The sequence below is a fragment of the Haemaphysalis longicornis genome, unplaced genomic scaffold (assembly GCF_048455015.1).
Source record: "Haemaphysalis longicornis isolate Haplotype H1 unplaced genomic scaffold, Haemaphysalis longicornis Haplotype H1 scaffold_9, whole genome shotgun sequence".
In the NCBI taxonomy this organism is placed as follows: Eukaryota; Metazoa; Arthropoda; class Arachnida; order Ixodida; family Ixodidae; genus Haemaphysalis; species Haemaphysalis longicornis.
This window is the reverse complement of record NW_027526460.1, coordinates 16,466,401-16,491,400: the sequence shown is the minus strand read 5'-3', so window position 1 is coordinate 16,491,400 and position 25,000 is coordinate 16,466,401. Positions and strand designations below refer to the sequence as shown.

At 47.8% G+C, this 25,000-nt stretch overlaps 1 protein-coding gene across 1 annotated transcript in view; it reads left to right on the top strand.

The window, feature by feature from the left end:
• LOC144153935 (leucine-rich repeat neuronal protein 1-like) overlaps nt 1–16,948 on the top strand; it is a 130,214-nt gene extending 113,266 nt beyond the window's left edge. The window contains exon 2 of the mRNA XM_077685708.1: nt 12,943–16,948. Within this exon, the coding sequence (XP_077541834.1) occupies nt 13,081–15,246 (2,166 nt within the window). The 5' untranslated portion in view covers nt 12,943–13,080 and the 3' untranslated portion in view covers nt 15,247–16,948. The remainder of the gene's footprint in view (nt 1–12,942) is intronic.
• The last annotated feature ends 8,052 nt before the right edge of the window (nt 16,949–25,000 follow it).

Genomic DNA, 25,000 nt, shown 5'->3' with positions numbered 1-25,000 from the left:
CGCCGCCTCGGCACTCTTTCTTGTCTTTGCCTCTTTTTGGCTCGTCCAAAATTTTAAACAACGAAGAGCCGCAAAAGATAACTACAGCAAAACAAAACGCACCGCCTTCTCTTCGCGTCCGCTATCTCTGTTTTCCGGCGTCGCTTCACGTGGAAGGATCCCGTGGAAAACAATAACAAACGATATAAGGTACAACAACCACGTTCAACTGCGCACCCCTCTTCTAACCAGAAGCCGTGGATGCCGGATTAAGCGAGCTACGCGAATGCTGCAAAAAAAAAAAAAAAAAAAAAGCGGACGCGTTCTTGTTATACCTCTCGTTCGTACGTGTACCTCAAAAACATTGCTCTTTATCGATCTTCTTCGCGTACTCTTCCTCGTCCAAGCCGGCCTCGCATCCTTCCCCGCTTTTACGGACAGAGGTGTACCACGAGCAGCGTTGCAGGCAACTCGGCCGCCTCTCATCGTTCGTGATCAGTTTTCCAGCCCCCCCGGCCGTTCACTGCGCTGCGGACGCTTTCATATCCCGCTTTTTTCGTTTTCCTTTTCTTTTCTTTTTTTCCCATGCTCTCGTCGCCGGTGCTCTGCCCGCAGTTCGCCGTTTCTGTTGCCCCTCTGCGCTCTTATCTTTGGCGCTTTAATCGGATTTGCCGTGAACGCGAAACAAACCTGGATTACGTTTTCCATTTTTCATTCTCCCGCGTAGAGCGTTAAGGGATGTTCGAGCCGGGAACAAAGCGGAATCGAGGCGGAGAAAAGAAAAGCGCCTCTCGGAGGAGCTCCGTGCCCAGCCTTGAAACGGCGATGCAAGCCTCCCGCTCTGGAGGAGCATAAACAACGCCCCCAGTAAATATCTAGAGAACGGTTATTGCCCAGTATGGACATTTTTGTGTTTCGCCTGCGTGCGTGCAGTTCTCTGCCTCCGTTTTTCTTTTGCTTTAAAGGATACAGAAAGAAAATATGAACACTAATGTCCTTATCGCACATAAGCCTTTCTTTTGGGAACCTAACACCCACTGTGTTTGGATCAGAAGCTTAAGGGCCTACTTAGGAGTGCCAGCGGCACTGAAGTCACTTTAAACGCATATATAGTGAAAGTGGCTGAGTTCGTATTACCATTTTTAGTTTGATAACAGCGCTAGGACAGGACACAGAGAAGGCGACACGAGACTGGGCGCCCAGTCTCGTGTCGCCTTCTCTGTGTCCTGTCCTAGCGCTGTTATCAAACTAAGTATGTACCAACAAGCCCGAATTAACACAGTTCGTATTACCAAGCGTACACTCAAGCTATGCAAGCCTTTTGGAAGAAATCGAACTGGCGAGACGAGTAACGGTGCGATGATGTTTACGATACTTAAGGTGCGTTCGCTACCATTGCAATGAAGACAATAATGATCTTTCCTGTCAGTATTCTTTCCTCCACTTGTGCCTGGCGCTTAATCTGCTCCCATGATGAAGTACCAACTAGCTCGCATCGACACACTAATTCAGTTCAATGATGATGGTTCGGATGTCACATTGGTAAGAATAATGTTTGCTTGGAGCTAGTCACCCATCGCATAATTTGAGGAAATGCGCGTATCACGTGTCATCGTTCATACCTTCCATTAGTAGCATACACGCGGTGTTAGCAAGTTTTGGAGTTTGGCATAATAAAATCTCACCTTTTTGTAGTGTTTGGTCGCGGAAAATGTGCGATGAACAGTGTGGGGGTGTTCTTCGGCCTCGGCTGAATTCCTCTGGAATGTTTTACACGAACGAAACTCGCGGTTATTGTTTGTTCGCTTCCTGGAGTAGCTCGATTGCGCTGACTCGCTTGCTTACCATCCACACTTATATCTCACCACTGTGAAGCTGGACTGCCGGTGTCTATGAATTGCGAAAGCGGGAACACCCACGCTCGATGAAACGTCCACAGTGAAAGGGGTTTTAGCGACAATCTTTGATGTACACCGAGGTGATATTCATGAAAATTCCAGCACTACGAGCGGCGTTACAGTGAGGTAAATTTAATCGGCACCTTACGCCCTATTCGTAGTGTACGGAAGACCAAAGGATTTTACAGTGTATATAAATTTACCGTCTGTAATTTTTTTTAGAGATTTTGTATACAACCACCCCCCACCACCACGTTTTCTAGCTTCATGTGCCTTTTTATCTCGTCCTAGGCAGCAACAGTGTTGCTCGGGTGGCACACCTGTTGTCCGTTCTTCCAATTACGTGGCGTGCCTAACTTCATTTCTTTCTTATAATTTGAATTAGGATACTTAATATGTGATAAAGATAACTCGTCGGTCTGATCGTGGGTGTGCATGCGAGCGTCTCTGTGGGCTTTCCACCGGAAAGTGAGCGCACCTCCTCAACAACTGAAGGTTTAAGTGGGCTCAAGAGATCCAACACAAGTTAATTTCACTGCCCGAAGCAAGCGCGAAGTCTGTGGTTACGCAGTAATGAGACATGGGGTTATATACGCTGAACCTTGGAATGATGTTTTACTGGGTTTGATCCAGGGTTCCCAAGTCTGAGTTTTTTCTCTACAGCGCTGATACAGTATAATAAGGGCCCATTTTGGTTCTTACCCCCAGTACGGCATAGTGCCTTTTTCACATCCTAAAATGACACAGAATGCGGGTCATTTGAAAGCCATCCTTTTTAAACAGAATTCCTGAGTGACGGCAGCAGCGTTTGCAGTCGAAGAATATTTTATCCAAGCATGAGCTGCCCAATATTTCTACGGAAGCAAAGTTGCACGTAGCTCACAAGGGGTTCTTAAGGGTAAGACGCTTTGAAATGCAAGCAATCTCATGCCCGAGAAATCCGTCCGCGTGTGTCATCCCGTGATCTCCCTACTAAACGGAATAAGCAACTACGCCAACATTTCGTTTCAAGATTGGTAGAAGCCTGGTACTTTTGGACTGATGCAAAACGTAATAAAAAGTGTTGATAGGCTGTGACCCCACCTAAACTGGCCTAAATTTTACAAAACCACCCTTATATACATAGCCAATCCGTGAAATTCAACTAGGAGGACATTTTACAATAGGATAATTATGATCTTACAAAAAAAGTGAGGGCCGAACCATTAATATCGTGGTGAACTATTCATGGAAGATGTGTTGCGAGACAGTTTCACGAAGCGAAAATTCACGAAACGAAAATTCCGAGGACGCCTGATTACTTCTAGTTGGTTGTGTATGCGGCAGTATAAATATCCGCCTGAACGCATGAGACGCATCGCGTTGTCAAACGGCGTTGTTATCTTGCCGCTTGAGGCGCTTTGCTCAGCGATCCGCCAAACACTCTATAACGACTTCAATTTGCCTCTCCCTGCTTGCGCCGCTGATCCTTACTGCATCAGTCTAATGGGAGAGTTGACGAAACCGGTGAATTTATCTAGTTATCTGTTCATTCGTTTGACTGAGTTTTTCCGCTCCCTTCAATTGCGGTGTACCGGCGCGGACGGCCACCCCTTGCTACTGCCGAGGTAAGGCTAGGCCCTGTGGAACGTCTCGTGCTGTGGAACGCGTCTTACCAAAAAGCCTTCTCGCTGTGCCCTCTCCGCCTACCACGTTTTGTAGCGTAAGCTACACTGGCCGAGGTTGAGGAGTTTCGCGTGTACCTTGAAGGGCCGAGCTGCGCAAGCGCGAGGAGCATTGGATTGGACTGGATTCGGATTGGATTAAATTGGATGGATTAAATTGGATCCGTACTTCAATCGGATTGGATTTTAAATCAAATCCGATTGAAGTACGGGTGTGTAGAGAATTGGGTCTGCACATTCCAGAGGAGTGACGTCATAGCCGCGGCAGACACACTGGCGCCGGCGCGTGCCCAGCTGTGGGCCTCCGTTGCGCAGTAGCCAAGTCTGGCGCTGCGCCTGAGCCGCTTGACAGCCGTTTCGCGTAACTCCTGGAGAGCCGTGCTGCGCATGCGCGCGGAGCAGTGACTGGACTGGACTGGACTGGATTGAATTGGAAATAGTTTTAGCAGTACTAAGCATGATAATCAGCTAATCCTAGACAACCAGGAAACCTAAGAATAACCAGCTGCACCTGAGCTCACGCTACGTATATCCTGGCATAACCGAGCTAAGCCACTGCTAATTTTTTTTTGTATATGCACATTTCCGGGCTCGGTTACTTCCCTTTGGAACGCTCGCGGGGCAATTAGCAGGGAATAGAGGCAACACGCTTCGCTGTAAAACTTGTCACAATTGCTGCTGCTCTAACTCGCATAATCAGCATGAGAACTAGCGCTTCCATCTCAAGGCTACGAAGGCAAAAGAATGCCTCCTTTGAGCATTTTCTCAAGAGTACAGCGGGACTGCTGAAAAGGAAACTGTAGATGGTTTCAGCTGTATACAAAAATGGCAGGCTTCTACATTTTTGAGAACGACATTTCGCACAACTAAGGTGCTAAAATAAAAAAAAAAAAATCCCTCACGGAGAGAAACCGAAACCGAATTTGCCTCCAACTCCACTTCTCAGGGACATTATCTTTTTAATTTCCTGCATTTTTTTATCAAAATATAGGTTGCATGGTTATAGTGATTGAGAGGTGGTTAATGCACAACACCGCATGGATGGAGTTGTAAGACATCGGCCTACAAGCTCAATGTTATTAACTTTTTAGTGTCAACAATAAACAAACTTCACAAAACGCTGTTGTACGATATAAATGTGATTTTATTTGAACCATCGTTCTTCTGAAGAATATGACAAGAAAAAATCAACGGCCATTTACTTGTGTGCCCAGTTCTTTATTTTCCCAATTTTTGTTTGCAACACGTCAGTACCGCAAACGCGCGAAAGAACAATCGTGTTACTTGGGATAAATGTTGGAACTGCATTTGGCTGGAAACCAAACAAACGACCTCAGCGCGGTAGCGGAATGCGCTGTGTTTACGACAACCGAGGGGCTCTGTTCCTCTTTCCACTGCCGGAGCTCGTTGTACGGGCATGTTTTCAGTTCCCGCTCGTGGGGAAAATAGGATTAGACAGCGTCGCGCCTTGCACAAATCACAGCCCTTATAGAGCTACTTCTATCCAGGCTTTTTTATTAAAAAGAAGCCATATCAAGACAAGTTACTATAAGACGGGACAGAATTATATAAAACTTCAACTGCTGCCGCAGCTGGGCGGACGTGGCAGCCATAAAAAGTAAACTTAGGCCTGCGGGAGGAATAACAAATGCGAAAAACAATGCAGGCTTCTTTGTGGCGTAGCCAGCTGCACGTTGTCAACGAGAGGTGGCGTGTAATCACTTGTATTTCAGCTATGCTCATATTACTGAGGATGGCGTCGTAGTGCGACAGTGATGGGTATTTTACGACATACAAATGTGAGAACGTACGAACAGACAGCTTCATCCAACCTTAACAGTATGCTTTGCACCCCACTTTTCATAAAAAGGCGATGCTCCTTGCCGCATGCTACGATGTTAACTCGAAGTAAAATGTCCCCCTTGCCAAAATACCCGATATACCAATCCCAACCCCTACGCCTTCCCAAGCTACCTACACTACCAGTGGCTCCGCTCCCCCCCCTCACCACAACCATCATCATCATCATCATCATCATCATCATCATCATCATCATCATCATTACCACCACCACCTCCCCACCGTCAAGATTATATTGACCAGCCAGGTGGAGTCCTCCTCTTCAAATGTTCGATTCCGTCGATTACGTTCCATCGCTTGATGTTTTGATGTTATGGGGACAGTTGGGATTTCGCGATGAAGGTGGGTAAATACAGCTCCTAAACGGTGCAGCAACTTATCTACTGAGGCACCAAGTGAATGTGGGGAAATGTGGTACCCTCCGGGGCTTCTAGCCTGAACGTGTGGAGCCAGATGGTCAAACATAGAATTATTCGCGCAATTAAGCCTACAACGCTATTGTTTGGACAGCTAACCTTGTAAACGCTCATATCTTCGAACAAGACAGTTTCGAAGCTGTTTCTGAGGGGCGGTAGTCCTCTTTGTTGCTGCCGCCCCCCGCCCCCCTACAACTGCTAAATAAATTTCAATAATTATATCAGGATTACAAACTTTTGTGCATATAATTTCCGTCTGATCGTGTAAACCGACTGTAAAAACGGAAGTACTCTTCATGTCATAAAATCATCGACGCGAACGTAATGAGTCTTACCTCATAGTTTTACCAGAGAATCCAGTATGTACGTTGGAACACACTGGTTATGTAAGCACGCGCGTTAGCTTGCATCTACATACAACTATAAAATGATAATCATTTTTTTCTGCTATTAGTGATTTCAAATACTTTTAGTATAAATAAGCACTGCCATTGCGCCTGGCACGAAAAAAGTCTCCGATTGATGGCGTATGCTCAACACTCCCAGAGGTACAAAATTTTACGGCACTGATGTAGCTGCCAACATGTCATGTATGCGCGCATGATATTATGTCTTTAGACTGACTCAAGCACTCTTAAAACAGTACAGACATGCTGTCAACAGGGTTTGCATGCGACCAATATCGCATGCTTTTGGTTGGTTTCATAATTTGGCGTAGGAGTACATCGTGTTGGTTTTGTGCAATCCTGAACCTGGCCAAACCCTGTTTATCCGCCTCTCTGACTATGCTCGAGCCCGTGTATTGGAGTACTAAAAATTCAAGGTACAATGAAACGAAACCCAAATTAGGCGCACGATGCGTCTGAAGCCCGGAATCGGGCTAAAGTAAAAAGATAATCATATGGCATGATACACGTAAGAAGGACCTAGTTACGGTATTTTCCGAACCGATTTGTACAATGATGATCCAGCAAAGAATGAGCGGCCAGCCAGCCAAATAGAAATCAATCAATGGCACGCCCTTTTTCCTCACATCAAGACAGCATAAATGATTCCCGCTATTTTAAAATGGCGGACCTTCCACCTATGCTGGACAGGATTTCACGCATATCTTACACCATTTACGCCGACGACATCACCATCTGGTCGGAGGGCGGCTCACTCGGCGAACAAGAGCAGGCTCTGCAACAAGGACTGAACACAATCACTGACTTTCTGGAGTCAGTGGGTCTCTCGCCTTCTCCAGAAAAGGCAGTCTTTGTAGTGGTAGCCAATGCCCGTCTTCGCAAGCAGCAAGTGAAGGACCACATCAGCCTTTATATGAACGGAGTGAGACTGCAAGCGAAAGAGAGCGTTCGTATTCTCAGTCTCCCCGTTGATGAAGATGGTGGATGCGGAACATGGATGTCGCAACTTCTCCGCACGTGGAAGAGCACAACCCACCTAATCAAACGAGTCACGTCCAGATCATGGGGAACTGACGAGAGCTCTCTACGCACACTTTTAAACGGTCTCCTAATTTCCAAAACAATGTACGGCATCAACTATACATACCTCACAAAGAAAAACTGGCAGAAGCTTGAAATCCTGCATCGTGAAGCTCTGCGCGTCGTTACAGGATTGCCAAAATTCACAGCAAAGGACGTTCTGTACGCACAAGCGCAAGCTAATAGACTTGACGACATAGCCGAAGACAGACGGATTGGACAATTTCAGCGTCTGGACAGCACCAATGCAGGCAGGAGACTTCTTCTCAGAGCTGGTTTCGAGCTTCCCGGCAGACATACGCACGAGCTGCCGGTTCCGCCTTGGGAGGACATTATTGTGACAATGAACAAGCCACTGCCAAAAAATGTCGGTCACGACAACCCAAGACGAAGGAAAAGGAAGGTTAAAGATCACCTCCTAGAAGTAGCCAGTGGAGACAGCGATACCACAGCAAATCGCACCCTGCAAGTCTACACAGACGCCGCAGTTGAACATGACCGCGTCTCACTCTGCTGGTACAGCCTCGAAGACCGAAGCGCAAATGCACACGTACGCTTTGTGAAAATTTCCAGCCGAGAAGCCGAGCTAAGGGCCATCCTGCTTGCCTTGACTGAACATGCAGGCAAACATCCAAGCACCCTCGGCCCTCCCGAACTCATAATAATTTACACTGACTCAATGGACGCAATTCGAGCCCTTGGTTCACGCAAAACTACTAGCCGCACTGTCCGCAGAATAAAAAAATTCATTGCCGAATGCCAACAGAGCGGCCTTCAATTCCAAATCCGATGGGTCCCTGTACATGAAGGGATTGAAGGCAATGAAGAGGCACACAGAATTACCCGGGAGGAACTTCGTATTCACCCCGAGCAAAACTGTTCAGAACCCGCTGATTCAGATGCGGAGGCCGACATCGATACAGAGGATGGTGCTGCTTTGGCGAAGGCCGAGCGGAAGGCCGTTCTTCGAAACAAAATTCCGCAAGACCCCAACCCGTTGCCCCCCGGATTCAGCCGATGGGCAACAGTGCGGCTAAGGCGTATCAGAACGGGCACGGCCCTTACGCCTAGTACAGCTCACTATTTCTTCGGGCGTGGAAACCCGTACAGCTCTCCGAACTGCCAAAAATGTGGTACCGGTACCCTGTGCAGTGCGCGACACCTCCTGTGGGAATGTTCAGCACTCAGTGTTCCTAGAGAACGCTGCCTAAAGACCCTTGGCCCGCTACGACCGGCAGACTACGAACTTTGGGTCCATCCACTTGGAGCCCCACCTCAAAGGAAGCACCTGCTGGACACTCTGCTAATTTTCATCAGAGAAGCCGGCGTTGAGGACTCCTTATAGCTGCCTTTCTTTCCACGCTCTCCCCACTCCTTACTTCCCATCCCTTTTCCGACTCTTGACCGAGGCCTCCGGTCATGTCAAGGGGACTTCTTTCCCTCTTTTTTCCCCCCAATAAACGTGTGTTTTCTCTCTCTTAAAATGAGACCATGTCGCCTTTAGACGACCAGCCTGTTAATTGGATTTAGATTTCATACTGGCACCCTTACCATTTATGGATCTTGCTACTGCAAAAATTGGCGAGGAAATTGTTCCAGCTCTGTGTGTATAATTCGCCCAACCTTGAGCCGAATAAAAAAAATTCCCCCGCATTTCCCCGAGGGGGAGAATGTGAAAGTGCGAATGCACGGTTGTCGGCCCGCTTGCGGCGCTTGCGCTCGGCCCCCGCAGCCCACCGCCTCGCCGCCTTCTCTTCCATCTCTTCCATCGGGTTTGTAGTATCACGTGTACACCACGCAGTTATCAAGCCGCTATAACGCCGCTGAGTCGCCAACGCACGCCGCTGACGACGTAGTTTGAATGCGTTAAAGATATAAGGCGCGTTACTAACACTGACATCAGCGTCGCGTCCGTCGCGTCCGTGGCTCACCTGGATGAACTTGAGGTTCTTGGAGGCGGCTTCGGAGCACCCGCTCCTCCGTGACTCCGTCCATGCCATAGGTCTCCACTCGCTATGGAGGGCGAGAGTCGACGTGGTTGAATGTGCCGAAAGCCCGCGACCGGCGTGGAGGCACTTTGTACAGAAGGCGCAGTGGGCAGTGGCCGCCCTTGACGGGCCCGATTCAGACACTGAGCTTCGCGACTCACTGGCGCGGGGCTCACGAGCCCTCATGGAGTTTAAGGTAGAGCAGCAAAAGAGATGGGACTCGATCTGAGGGCCGGTAGCGCGATAGCACCATGGACCACTTCTGCTCACTAACGACTTTTCTCCATAACTTCTACGCCCAACCCATTGCCCCTACTTCACTACCGTATAGTGTAAACAAATGACACCATCGCCCATTTGTAAGTGTTTCTAACAGGAACCACGCCGGCACTACGTGGCTTTGCTGGCACTGCCTACTAATGGTTTTCACTTCCCTGTTGAAACACGCTGAATTTTGTCTTGGCTTGTACGTTCCCGAACGCGATCATTTGTCTGTGTGAGCATAGCATGTTCCACTGTTCTCTGAAACCTCAGTAACCACTTCATCTGGCCCTGTTTGTATATTTGTAAATAAAGTTACTGTTACAAAAAAAAAAAAAAAAAAAAAGTCGCGTCCGTGGCTTAGTCGGTAGAGCGTCGCGCTGCGGCCGCAAAGTCCTCGGATCGAAACCTGGCGCCGGATGCTGTTTTTTTTTTTATATAGAGAGGAGGACTGCGGACACCGCCGCCGCCGCCGGCGGTGGAAGGTTTGGGGTCGCTTATAAAGTGCATTCGCACTTAAAAGTCATATCAGTAACGCTTGGTCTTTTCTTTGCGCAGACACGCTCTTAAAGGCTTGTCTCGCAACTTCCGCTGTTGTCAAGTGATACATGTGAGAGTTTAAAATAAATCACACCGGTCACTATTGACGACATCATACTGCGGCGTGTGGGAGCTTGCCATAAAAGTTGCCTTCTGTGAAGGTTGGTCTTTACAAGTAAAATTGCTTCCCTGGTAACGCGACTGATGTATGTTGTGACCCAGCGTCTCCATAAGTATTTTATAAGTGAGCTTAAAGTTCCGGAACAGTATCGCGCGTGTATAACATTATAGATTATTTACATGGTCGACTTCTTATTGCCCCAACACGAAGCTCATACTTACAGCAGTGAGCTGAAGCACGCATATCCACGACTGGGACGGGAAAGGCGTCTCAAAGTCAGGAACCTTCACAGGTCTGTGCCGAGGAAAGTGCAACAACTACACCCAACCTGCTCAGAAGCAGCCGGACGAGAAATGTATCAATGTAACTAGACTGCAACACTATGTCTTTCAACAAGACAGATTATCTGCTGGCTTCTACCCCCAATCCAAAGATCAAGCCCCAAAATAACAAAATAATACCATGTGCATCCTATGTATTTGGCGTTTTTACTAAAGTGTTTAACTGGACTACGAAAAATTTTCAGGGCTATTCGAGCTCCCTTTTCGACTCCTTTGTACTTCTGCGGTCTCCGAATAAAAGCGAGGGAACACCAGAGCCAAGTTATTGCCTTTGAAGCTTACGTTAAAAAAAAATCAATAAATTTTCGATAACACTATATTGATGTGGACATTATAAACACGCCCGTGGGCACTGAAAGGTCTCACAGGCTTACTTCAAAAGAAGAGAAAGCGAGTATAAGGAGGAAGATGAACAAAGGAGGCCCTGGATAGAATGAGGAAAATCATTGCGTCGACTGTCCGGTCCTCTTTGAGATTGATTGAAACAGCCCTGAACGGGGAGGAAAACAGGACATCAATATCGGGATGAACAACACAGCCTGCAGGTGAAATTGCCGCAATACAGCGCTGTCGAAAACCATATATAAAAAGAACTACAAGCAGGGCCATATTACATATTTCAAGCGGAGTCATACAAACATACAAACAAACCACGAGAAAGGAACAGCAAAAAAAGTGCGCCGCCGTATGAGGAAAAATAATCAACTCCAAATTGGTGGGGAGGAGTGTTATGGGCTTCGTCCCAGCGTCAGCAGGGTTCCTTTTCTCTCAGAAAAGAAACAAAAAAACATTAACGGGAATAGCGATCCAATTTTGAACACACACACACAACAGTACTTAGGCCGCGGTGAGGCAATCTCTTATCCAGTAGGTGCGAGGAATTCATGAACTCCGATGAAGCAGCCTGAGCGAGAAGACCGCAAGCACACACTTCAGCCGACCATGACCGATTGCCGCGAATGAGTCGACGGGGAAAGTAAGAAAAAAACGCTGCTGTCCAGGCCCAGGGAGGAAAGACGTAAATGAAACCGCCCAACTGACCCTTCCCTTTCCCAATCCTCATTGGCCGCGCGGGCTGCACGACGCCGGCGGTTGAAAAGAGCGGAGGGGGGGAAACGGAACGAGATGGCGGAAATAAAGACATTGGCGAACAAGAAAGCAGCGAATGACCGTTTGGTGAAAGAAACAAGCAAAAAAAAAAAAAAAGGCAAGCTTGGAAGGAAGCGCAGTGCAGGGGCACTTCGGAAAAGCTCCGGAAAGGCTTCTGAAAAACGTCATAAAACTGGTGTCTGAATCGCGCCGCGAAGAAAGAGAAGCAATAAGAGAAGAGGAAGTTGATAAGGGGATAAAAGGAACAAAAAGAATCGATAGCCCTGGGAATCACAACTGGTAACGAAAGGCGAAACAGCGTTTACAGAGGAGAGAAGGTAGAGGCAATGAACTGGTCGAAGCATAGAAAATAAAAAAAAGGGGGGACGGATGGAAAGAAAGAGATAGGGAAGAGAATGAAAAGAGGAGAGGGGAAAGATTGCGCGGAATAAAGGCGGGAGCCGGGAACCCACCATAGCGGCTCGGAGGCGCGCATTAGGAGCGGTCGACTTCAAGCGAAATGAGACCGAAAAGCAGAGCCGAGAAAATGAAATCGTGTTACCTCCGGCTACGAAATTCGGAGAGAAAGGAGGAGGAAGGAGAGAAGAGGGAGGCAAAGAACTTCTCTCTCTTCCCATCGCCTCGGCTTTCCAATCGAAGTGACGCGCCTACAGTGTCCTGGGTGGTTGTGTGTGTGTGTGTGTGTGCGTGCGAGCCGTTATAAATGGGTGGTGAAGCAAGGATCCATCGGAAGTACCGCAGGCGTCCCTCCAACACGAAGAGATGCCTGCAAGCCTTTTCTCCTTCTCCCGCTACTCTTTTGCTCACAAAGTTTGAGACAGGCGAGTTAAAAATGTCACGCGCCGCTTTTGATATAGTAACGTTGTTTTATTTCTTTCTATCTTTCTGTCGCACTATTTCCCCCCTCAGGCGTCGATAAGGAAGCAGGGAATTTAAGCTTTGCGGTTATTTTTTCTCACGCTTTAACGATTCTTCGAAACGTCTGATACTGTGAAGGCATCAGGTGAAGTTTTGTGGAGGTATATGACAACATAACAGGTTTTAAACAAGGCTAACACAAAACTTGTTAGAGGTTCTAACTCCCAAAATTCTCTATGCTATGTATATGTGCAAAAGAGAATTAAAATCTTGTGAAAAGTTTTTAGGGCATGACTCAAACGCAGCTTGGCAGTCAACCCGAACCCTCTGGAAGGGCAGTGCTTTATTGGTGAAGCTATTACGTGTCACAGTATTCGAAATGCTTGTAACATTTGTTTGTTTGTTTTTTTTCGCTGCAGATGGACTCCATGGCCGACATGATGTGGCGGTGGGCCGCCACTGAGCCACCGCAGAAAGCGTCCCGCTGGCATGCCTCCACGCCGCACACGTGAATCATATGGGCCAGGCCAAGTCGCCTGGAACACCCGGGAAGAAGCATGAACCGTCCAAGTCCCGCCGCCGTCGTGATGATCTCCTCAGCTGCGGGCAAGAGGGTGCGCTCGAGGCTTGAGCAGCTCATGGTGCTCCTGGTCTCGTGCGGCTACGCGCTGTGCCACAACGGGACCGTCGATGCCAGCTGGGACGTGCAGTGCCCTCTGGTGTGCAAGTGTAGCGTCGAGCCGTCTGTGAACATGGGAATAAACCTACGAACTGCCAACTGTTCAGGACGAGGACTGAGGACGGTGCCGGTGGGCATTCCCCCCGACACGCAGGCCCTACTGTTAAACAGCAATCATCTGACGGACCTTCACAACCAGATACCGACGCTGCGTAACCTGGTGGAGCTGGACCTATCACGAAATCATATCAAGCAGCTCGGCCGGGGCATCATCTTTCACAACATTAGCAGGCTAAAGTACCTAGATTTGTCGCATAACGAATTCAAGACCCTCTTCAACGGCGTGTTCAGGGGCGTCGTGCACTTAGAGACGCTCCTCATGAACAGCGTTCAGATCAAGTTCATCGAAGAACGCGTGTTCGATGGCATGCGCCAGCTGCGCGTGCTGACGGTCGACCGAAACCACCTGCCTTCCATCTATCCGGAATGGTTCCAGGACCTCCTTGCGCTCGAGAGCCTGTCCCTGTCGCACAATCACATCTCCTACGTCTACCCCCGCGTCTTCCTGCTCCTGCACCGGCTTCGCTACCTGTCCCTCGCCCACAACCGCATCCGAGGACTCAGCGACCAGGCGTTCCTCGGGCTGGACAATCTCACCACGCTGCACTTGGAGAGCAACCAGCTGACCCGCGTGCCTGCCGCGGCGTTGCAAAGATTGCACGGCTTGCTCACGCTGCACATCGGGAACAATCCCTTCACCGGCTTCCGGTCGGGGAACTTCGTCGGCCTGCCCATTGTCGAGTTGTTCGCCGACCACGTGCCCACGTTGACGGTGATAGAGCGGGGCGCATTCCGCGACTTGCCTCGCTTGCAGGTCTTGCGCCTGCACGACAACGCCAGGCTGCAGTACGTGGATACGCAGGCGTTCATCAGTGTTCCGTCCCTTAGCCAGCTGCTCCTTCAGCGCAACAACATCTCGGCGCTCAGTGAAGAGCTCTTCCACAACCTGTCTGCCCCTCTCAGTGTTTCTCTGCACGGCAACCCGCTCCTCTGCGACTGCAACGTCCGCTGGGTGCTCGAAGCCGTGGCGGCCCTATCAAACACGTCCGTTCGCTTTATGCAACCCGAGGATCTGGTCTGCCACAAGCCGGTCCGCATGGCCGCTCGCGCCCTCCTCAACATATCCCTGGCGGAGGTGCCGCCCGAGTGCCCGCCTTTCCTCGTCGGCACCGTGAACAGCACGGTGCAGCGCAAGATCGGCGACGCCCAAGTGTTCCAGTGCTACGCCCTCGGCCTGCCCACACCCAGGGTTCGGTGGATCCTCCCCAACGGCCAGGTCTGCAACCAGACCGGCAACGACGTGCACGTGCAGTTCAAGCCTCCCGGGAGCATCACTATCTACCACCTGAAGCCGGTCGACGTGGGCCCGTACACGTGCATCGCGGAGAACGTGCACGGCCGCGTGGTGAAGGTAGTCGACCTGGTAGTCGAGAACATCGACATCCACATCTTCCCGCAGGGCATCCTCTCCACGTCGGTCACCGTGGTGTGGAACGGCACGGCGCGCAACAGCTTTCCGCAGTACGAGATACAGTACAAACCGGACGACGGCACCGACCTCGTGTCAGGCCCCAAGTCCTCGAGCAGTGCCGACGAGAGAGACTTCGAGTCTGTGACCGTGAGCCGCTTCTACCGGTCGTTCACGATCAACAACCTCGAGCCGGAGACCAGCTACGTGTTTTGCATCGCCGTGAAGGACGATGAGGGAGACGCGCACATCAAGATATCGTGCACGCGCGCCCGCACGAGGGACGCCAGTTTCATGCTCCAGGGCATCCACTACACCAGCAACGTGGCCGTGGCCGTCGTGCTGGGGATTGTGTCAACCGCCGTGCTCATGATGTGCGCGGTGACCGTGGTGGCGCGCCGCTACAAGCACAGGCAGTACGAGACGCCGCGGAAGTCGCTCGTCAGCAATACCGCTTCGCAGGTCGTGCCGCTGGAGAGCCTGTACAGTCCACTCATGGCCAACATGGGCTCATGAGGGCCCGCTCTGCGCGTCGTTTTGCGCTCGCAGGGTGCACGCGAGCTGTCGCCTGGCGAGCAATCGGCGCGCATTTTCCGCTGGCAGCAGGGCGGGAACAGCCGAAACGAATTCGTGTAGCTAGCAAGATGAGCGCCAGCTCTTGTTCGGGTTTTCTTTCCCCGCAGAAGGGGGTTAATGCAGGCGCCGTGTTTTATGAGGAATCGAAACTGATGTGGGGCATTGGAGAGGAATGAATAGAAGAGGTAGCTCTGCCGGCAGAAGGGACGGGCTGGATTAGTCCGCACGGACTGGGGCCACCAACACTGAGTCAGCTTGGCAGTAAAAGGTTGAGTGGGAGTGTTCTCAAGTCAGACTGCCACTTTGTCTCCAAGGTCGCACTTCACGCTAGAAGTTTCAGGAGAAAACGGCTTCGAAACGTGAATTGGCGCCACGGCGTCCATTTATGGGACATGTGAGGTCATCAGAGTAGGCTGGCTTCACGTAATACAATCCTGATCCCCAGGTGACAAAGCTCAACTACTGCGAGCGCAAAACGGTTCGAAGCGCAGCCCAGGGAAGCGTTCTGTTAGACTACAAGTTTTCGCGCTGCTAGGAGCGCCTGGGGCAGCAAAGACTCAACGACATCATCTAAGAGCAAAGTATCGCATCTCTTACACTCGAACTAAGCGTAGCAGCTCTTGTTTCATGGTTGTTCCTTTGTTGCTGTCTTTGCGCGTAGGTGACGCCTCAATCATTTGCCATTGTAAGCCCTTGCAACATCGCGTTGGCCACAAGAGACAGCCGGGTCTGTCCAGGTTGAGTACGACACGACCTCCGCGATGCGTAGCTTGACAGCTTCGACAACGTGTGCGCACGCCTCCGTACTGCCGGTACTTGTGCTAAGCTTCATTGTAGCTTGTAATATACCGTTACGAACTGTTCCTCTTTTTTCTCAAGAGAAATATACGTATTGTTCTCGAGTACACTGATGCCCGCGCACACACACATACACACTCACTCAAAGTTAAAAGACTTGCGTGATGTTGGAAAACAGGTACTCGTTTCCATAAATCAAGAGTGAACAGGTAGTAACTGACGCCGGTATATTTCTGGCTTCATCCTAGTGGTACCCTGTGCTTAGCAACGCGATAAAGCTCTTGCAATTGCACTGAGCTCCCTAAGCCCGACAGATCAGGATTACGTTTGATAAAAATTGACAATATGCTCAAGCGCATTTGTCAGCGTCACTACCATGCGTGCTATTATCATTTTTTGCTACAACAAATTAATTATTTGCGTTAAAAGCGGGATTAAGTTCGCGAAAAAGCCATCATTTTCGTAGTAATTGAGAAATAGGCTGTTTTTTAATGCACATCAAATTAATTCTCGGCCTGTGCTCTACGTTTGCTACTTGATTACGTTAGTTCCATTTGACCAGCCACCTTGCGGTCGACTCATCAATTTCACCATTGCTCCATTCGATGGTACTGCTTCGACTTAAGTCTAGATTTACGTAACCAACTCCGCTTTTTGTGACCTTCATAATGCTTTACAACATGCAAATAAAACTGCCCGAAGACTAAAGATCTTACGACACCTTAAGGTAAGCGTATAAAAAAACCTAGAGTAATTTCCATCTAACAGACAAGCTTTACATCTATACTTCGACAACGTTGGTTAAAACTGAATACTTCAGTAATAAAGTGTTGATGATAACTCATCGTTTGATTCTGTCATTTCCTTCGAACTGAAAAAAAAAACAATGTAGTCTCGCCAATCTAGGCTCACGTGAGCTGAAACTGACATGCTGCTGACGTAACAGTAATCTACTTGAAGCACAAGCTCATCAGCGATGTATGAGAGACTGAATTGAATATCCCATACCATCAGGACAGTAATTTGACGTTGAATATTCAACCCGGGCTTAGTAATACTTGAGACAGGAGGTAGCCCTGCAGTAGAAAGTTTCTGCACTGTTTGACTTTTTTTGTAGACGGGATAGTAGGAATTTACACCCCACCGCTTCAAGCGCTCCATTCATGCAACAGCTAAGTATACAAAGGTACGTTTTTAAATTACTTTTGGCTTTACAGCTTGCACGTTTACTGATAAAGATATGCCACAAATGGCAATATGCGCGAGGCCTGTGTGGTGTCTTCTGCCTGCATGGCTAGAAGGTGGTTGGATAAATAACCTAGTCTGCCAGAGTCTGAGCTGAAATAGTAGTTTTTATGGCGATGCCAAGCAAAGAGATGTTTTAATGTAGTGAGACACGCCAGTGACAAATATGGACGGCAGAATTAAACTCAAAGGTCCGAAATAGAACAAATATCCAGCAAGTGACGCTGGCAACCGTTAAATATCTACAACACAGTAACTGAAATGCACTAAGTTGTACGCCCCTGTAAGCGTGTAAAGAAGGACAAAAAAGGCAACGCTCTCTCTTCCCTGCATCGCTCTGAGCGCTTGAAAGAGATTGAGGCAGAAAGGGCACGCTCCTGAATTAAAACCGCGCAATTGCAATTTTAAAATGCGATAGTCTTTCTTGGGCTGTTTAAACGCAAAATTTTGGTCTGTCTGTGTGTATGTATGTATGCATGTCTGTCTGTGTGTCTGTCTGTGTGACTCGATTCAGTCACCCGGACAAACTGAAACAAAAGCGTCGCAATAGTCTTGTATACTCAGGGCCAAATCTAAACGTTTAAGTCCGGTGTCAGTGTTCAACTTGTCAACATTGTTAAACAAGAACAAGACATTACGCAAATATAAGGCATCAAATCAATATATAAGTGATATTTGCAGTGTTCTTTTATTTAAAAATTCATGGATGCTTGCTTTTTTGCGATAGTAAATGAAATACTACATCAACGGCAGAAAACCGTCGCCTGGTGTTGCCAGCGCATCCTTCTGGTGGCATTTAAAAAATCAAACAGCAATAGAAACGAAAGGTTCCACTAGGTGGGATTCATGTTCCGCATGGAACGCTCGTGAAGTAGGGCAACGTGGTTCTATAAACGTTGTAGTACGGTGCCTGAATTCACGTGCGTCTCCACCGTACAGCAGCGCTGGCAACCAGACACCAGACTTGGAGCTGTGGAACGCGGTAAATTTAAATTGACTTGAGCAAACCTCTAGCGTGTTATCTTTGGAAGGACGAGACGCGAGAGGAACAGCATGAGAGGTGAGCGGGAAAGAGAAGGGAGGCCTTTACTTTGCAGCGCCAGTCGGCTATCGTCTCTCGGCGACATTTGCAACGAAAGGAGCAGGTACGCGGCCTTTTTTTAGCACTAACGTCTCCGATGGAACATTTTAGTGTTTATTAAGTCCTTCTATTTTGTGTGTGCTGACGCAAAGAAGGAATTCATGAACATATGCGTTGCATGGTTGCAACGTATATTCCTAAAGGCTATTCTTAAATGCTTGCAATCGGGGGACGATCTCGAAAGGTACTAACTACAGTCCCCGAGGAGAGTGCGAATGTATTTACGAAAGCTCTCGTAACGAGTAAAGAATTTGTATTTGTGGTTTTTAAAATAGGTTCTTATAAGTTAGGTATAAAACAATAAGTTTGTGCATATGTGCCTTAGAGGCTTACAACACATTCAATTTAACGATGCTGGCATCAAGGACCGTTATAAATAGTTAAGAGCATGCAGGCCTGCGTATGTCTATATTATGTGAAGAGATTTTACGGGCATAAATTAATCCGGCTGCAAAAAAGTACGATGAATTGAAGAACTGACAGGATTATGACGAGCAACGACGTAGAATATAGGAAAGTAATTTACTAACATACGTGTTTGGGTAATTAACCTTCTTTGTAGACGTATGATGAGCACGATAGTTATATTTCATGAGTGACAGCTGCTGAGTAAACTTGCTTTGCTTCTTGCGCGCATAGTAACGCTTGAGAAGCGTGTTACTACAAAAGACACCGTCCTCGTTTGCTACGGAGCGATTACAAACAATGCATCATCACGAAGCAACTGTGACACTCGGCGAAAACGCCGTTCGGAAAGAGATCCTGATCCTCAGTCATTTCCGCACATATGACACTCACGAATCTGGTCTGTCGAATTCTTCGCACTGACTGAAGAGCTTCCTGGCCTCCTGTAACTACTCCAGCTGACGTCTCTCCTTTCGCGAAACCTCGGCGATTGCCTCGGACAAATTACTCAGAACCGGAAAGCACGCCTGCCGATCAAACCATCAATTTCCGCGAAGCCAGCCCGCTGCAGTGTACGTTGGAAGGCGCGTTCCGGCAAGCTGCTCTCCACTACCGAGCAGCGGGCCGGAGCGCTTTGAGGGCAGCGCGCAATCTTGTAAGTGCTCTCTGAAGCCTTACTCGCAGTTGGGCGGCGGCGTTTCAAGCGAATTCCCATAAATTGTACGCCCGCTGGTCGGCCCAGAATGCCGCGTAGTTCTCGTTTCCTTTGAGCCAGAGGCTGAGATAAGACGCCTCCGGAACCTCCGTTTCACAAGCACCCCATAGGTTTCGGGAATCGTTGCGGGCAGCCATACTGCGTACTGAGAAAACTTTTCTTTACGGAAACATTTTGGGCATGCGTTCCTTATATCTTCATTTTTGAGTGCGCAGGCGCTAAGAAGGTCGACCAGTGTAAATCTGTCCCCGTGTCTCAAGCCTTTGCGCGTGTTAGGTGCGAAGCACCTTAAGACCTCGCTTTGTCCGTGGCTTGTATCTTGGCGTCCGTTTAGTGTTGCGCATACCCGAGCAGCATTGGATTGTGTTGAATTGGATTGGATTTTGATTGAAATGAATTAGATTGGATTGGATTGGATTGGAATTGTATATACTGTACACACGCGTTGTCACTCATTTACATGCACGAGTGGGGAATGCCACGGGTGATTTACGGTAAGAACGATCCCCAGTGCTTCGCCCACTCGACATGATTCACTTCGTAAAGATTAAAGATGCGTGAATTGTTTTTTGAAGCAAGATATAATGAACGCACGCGAAGGAAGATTAGCAGAGCGCTAACGCCGAGAGTTGGAGAACAAACGACAGTACAGCCGAGAAGAACGAGGAGAGTTGATGAAAGCACAAGCCACACCTTCGGTGTAGGAGACTTTGGATGTTAGGACCGCACCGCCCTTTCTCGACGCTATTCTAGTCTCTTTCCGAAAACATACAAGCCAACTTACTGTGTTTTTAATGAGGAGCATTCTTTGCCGAGTACCCCCCAGCGGGGACCGTGTAACGTCCATGATTTCCACCAAAATGCCGATTTGGCGTATGTATCACCTTTAATCGTTCTAATAGCGTAAACAGAACAAGCAACCCAATTGGTAGAACATAATTCTGAAAATCAATAAATCAGAAGGATAGAAAAAATTAAAATTTCGCAACAATGATAACAAAATCATAAGTATGCATCGTATACATGCCCCCACAAAGGGAAGACTAAACAAAAAAATCCCGCGAAAAAACGTTAAAAATACGAAGAAAAAAAAATAGCGTAAACGGGAAACTGAGATACACCTTACATTTTCGGGAAAAAAAAACATACTTAACGAAGTAAAGGCACTTCTTCGCTAGAATGGTATATATTTACATCATTAGCGAAAAGATACAAAAGAAAATTCAAAAACAATAAAATAATCCAGCGTCTTTCGCTACTCATAGCCATAATTGGCTGTAAAGAACCCACACTCTAGACCAGAGTCATAAGAATGCTACGCATTAGTAGACATTTCTCTGAATTTCTGCAGAATTTTACGGCAAAGCTGTTTATGGCTACGATCCAGCAGACTGCATTCGATAACAACGTGCGCTGCATATTTGGACGGGGAACACGGACAGTGAAAAAGACAAAACCATACGATGGTGCGTACCATCGTATGGTTTTGTCTTTTTACACTGTCCGTGTTCCCCGTCCAAATATGCAGCGCACGTTGTTATCGAATTCAAGACTGTACCAACTAGCCCCTAAACATGCCTTTATTAACAGCAGACTGTCTCTGGCAACACTGCGATGTAGACAGCAAGCACACTTGAACTTAGCATCACTTTGCAGCGCCCAGTCAAATCCCCGCTATCGTAAACTATCCGCCACGTCTTCAGGGTATTGAAAAACTCATAAAATAAAATAAAACCTTCCTAGGGCCTTACTTTTTCAATATGAAAAGGCTTATACTTCCCTTAAAAATGTCTTCCCAGCAATGTATTTGTGTTTAGAGGTGAAGCCGACTTTAAAAAAACGGGTGTAGGCTTGGGTTTTTATTGATTGTAGGGTTTAACGCGCCGACGCAACGCAGGCGATGAGGCGCGCCGTAGTGGAGCGCTCCGGATTAATTTTGACCACCTGGGGATCTTTAAAGGGCGCCGAAATCTCGTACACACAGGCGTTTTTTGCTTTTCGCCTCCATCAGAAAAGCGGCCGCCGCGGCAGAGAATCGAACCCGTGACCTCGTGCGCAGCAGCGCAACGCCTTAGCCACTGAGCCATCGCGGCGGGTAAAGCTTGGGTTTTGTAAGATGGCTTTCTCACATTGCGTGTTGCGCAGTGAAGTCTGTTCATGTATAGAGGGAGGTTGAGAGAAAATGGCTGTAATTATTTTATTGAAAGTATTCAAAAAATTTAATGAGAGTTAGCCGTCAAGGAATACTGTCACATTACGCCGAGCTTTGGTCCCGTTTCAAAACGACATAGTATACAGTGATGTAGTAAACATTGAGGAATTCCCATCTACATTCAATACATAGCCTTCTACGGGAGGGAAAGCGACAGCCCCATGTTTGTCCGCAGAAATAGAACTCTATACCTTCCAAGCTTCATTCAAGTTATTAACTAGGAAGTACACTGATTCGCAAATTACTGACAAAACGTGTTTTCTTTCGTGCACTCCTTGGACTACGCCCTGGTCGAAGGATATTGCCGCTCACGTTTAGGCACGGCACCACAGCTTCACTGATCATCCTTCTTCACACAATGGAAGGGGACCGATTTTTAAAGACGATAGTCTTTCTTGGGCTTAATTAAACGCAGAAATTTTGGTCTGTCTGTCTTATATACTCACTGCCTAATCTGAACGCCTAGGTGCAGTGTTAACGTTCATACTTGTCAGCATTGTTGCACAAGAACAAGACATTAAGCAAATATAAGGCAGAAAATCAATACATGAGTGATATTTGCAGTGTTCCTTTAATATACAATTCACGGATACTTGGTTTTCGCGATAGCAAAATAAAATACTATATCAACTGCAGAAATCCGTCGCCTGCTGTTGCCCGCAATACCCGGGGGCATTAAAAAAAATCAAACGGCAACAGCAACGAAAGGGTTCTACTAGATAGGTTCAGCGTTCCTCTTAGAACGCTCGTGGAGTATAGGCCAACGTGATTCTATAAACGTTGTAGTAGAATGCCTCGATTCACGCGTGTCCCCGCCGTACGGCAGCGCTGGCATCGAGGCGCCCGACTTGGAGCACTGGAACGCGGTAAATTTATATTGAATTGAGCAAACCTCTGGCGTTTCATCTTGGGAGAAACCAGGCGAGCGCGGAACATCATGAGATGTGAGCAGGCAAGAGAAGGGATGCATTTACTTGCCAGGGGTGCCTGTCGACTATCGTCTTCCGTCGACATTTGAAACGAAAGGAGCAGTTACGCGGCCTATTTTTTCAAATTGAATATTCATAGTACATTTCCTTTGTTCAAACTTTTACCTTCCACTAGCGAGCATCCCGCTGATTATTGGTGTCCACGCTCTTTCCTGTTACGCTTAATGTTACTATTTAAAGACAACCACAAAACAATGATGGTTTTCAATTGGGGAACATGCCCTTCTTGCCAGTAAAATCCGTTGCTGCAGTTTTCTCCCTTCTTTTTTGCAAGCGCTGAAAGCGTTCGTATGTTAGGCCCTCATTCCACTTTCTGGAATATTAGGGAAAAAATATCCCCAAATATTTCCTAATTCTTGACAGTAAGTACACGCCTCGTATATCTCGCCGCGGCTCAGATTACTTCAATCCGGAAGTCTTAATTGAGCTTCTCTTCTTAAATTTCCTGTCTACGAAATCAATGTAACTGAAACACCTGCAGTACATTTTAAGGGAGAGCCAAATTCATCGCCATAACCTGAAGTCTCGAATTCCCGTCTCTTCATCCTTTTTCGCTTCTTCTACGACACGCGCCACGTGTTCAACAGGGCTTGCCAAGCGCAAAAGAAAAAAAAAAAACCTTCCACGTCATTGGTAACCAAACGAATGTCTTCGCGTTTCGAACGAAATCCCGAAATCAGTTTCGCAAATGCCGAGAACGATTCTCTCGCTTTCTCCTTCAATCCGCTCTGCTCGCCTCATCTGACAACGGCAACGGCGCCGGCTAGCAGAGCCTTTCTTAGAGGTCGTTTGCTCGGCACGTAGCTTTCAAGACGCAATCAGGCTCCCAGCTGCTGCCGCCGCAGCCGTTCCGAGCCGAACAGCATTTCCCCCAAACTCACGTGCTGCGCGCTGTGAGCTTTGGTTACTTGGCGAAATGGGCTCTGCAGAGTAATTACCAAAAAAAAGAACGAACGAGAAACCAAGTTTTCTCATAATCGATTGCCATTGCGGAGTCCACCGCCCCTCTCCGGAACGGGAGACTGTCGGCAAACAGAATAATGCTCGCAGTTTTGGGCTGAAAAATGGTCAAGGTTCATTCCCTTGCTCATGCGTCTTCCTCACGATAAAACCCGGGGGGTGTAGTATACTGTGTTAACTTGCGAACCTACAAATGAGTAAAAGAGGTGAGAGGCTATCGTTGAAATGCAAAATTAATTTGAACAAGTTCTCGAGTAGCTCTGCAAAGCCAAAAAAACACAAAGTTCGTAAAGAATTCTGTTTTTGAGCAGAACTTAAAAATTTGGGATGAGGGACTTGGAATAAAATGTTTACTAATTCCTGACGGCACCTTACGATGTGGGAGAGAATGAAGCACTAAACCTTCGTTGAAAAGATAACATCACTGTTCATCTAAAAAGAGGAGTTTGATGTCCCTCACATGCCCCCCTTATAGCTCGGAATTTTTTCCTTTTAATTCATTTGCTTTCGTGTATTCCTTCTTTTTTTAGTTTTCTTTCTCAGTTTTATTTCTCGGTTTCCTTTCTTTTTATTCCTCTCTACACAAACCCTCGTAGCTTTTCTGGCGTGCAGCTAATGACCTCCTTTGCCACTGCTCCTCCTTCAGAAACGACAATGAATGCGTTTGCATCTGCTCGAAAATGCGCTCCTATCTCACTGGTGTGCAGGACGATATCTTTGCCAGACACACGAGGATCACTGGTTAGATGTCCGTCGACTGAATGCGCGTGGATAATTCTTTTTTTTCTTTAACTGATGGCCCACCAACCAATTATGAGCACGACACACGCGCACGGAGCGCACTGGGCGTGGCATTCAAGACGGGAAAAGGAAAATTCAGCCTTTAGGCGAACCTCATGTACAGAACACTTGACGTAGGTTACAGAACGTCACGGAGTTTACGTATCGCACAGTGTCACTGCGCCGAAGTCCCCCAACACGGTGTTTATAAGGTCCCTAAAAGGCGAAGGAAAGAGAGCAGCTGCAATGGAAGCGTTGAAGCTGTCCTTTCCAAGTGAACACACAAATACCCTTCTCCTGATTTGGAAAGCTTAAGAAAGAGCCAATGCTAAATTACAGCGTCAATTCTCGCACCACAAATTTGTATTTAGAGGCATTTTATAACCACCTGTGATACGAGAGCGATTTATCTCAAATCAGGAGCCTTAAAAGGGAGTCATAGAGAGCCG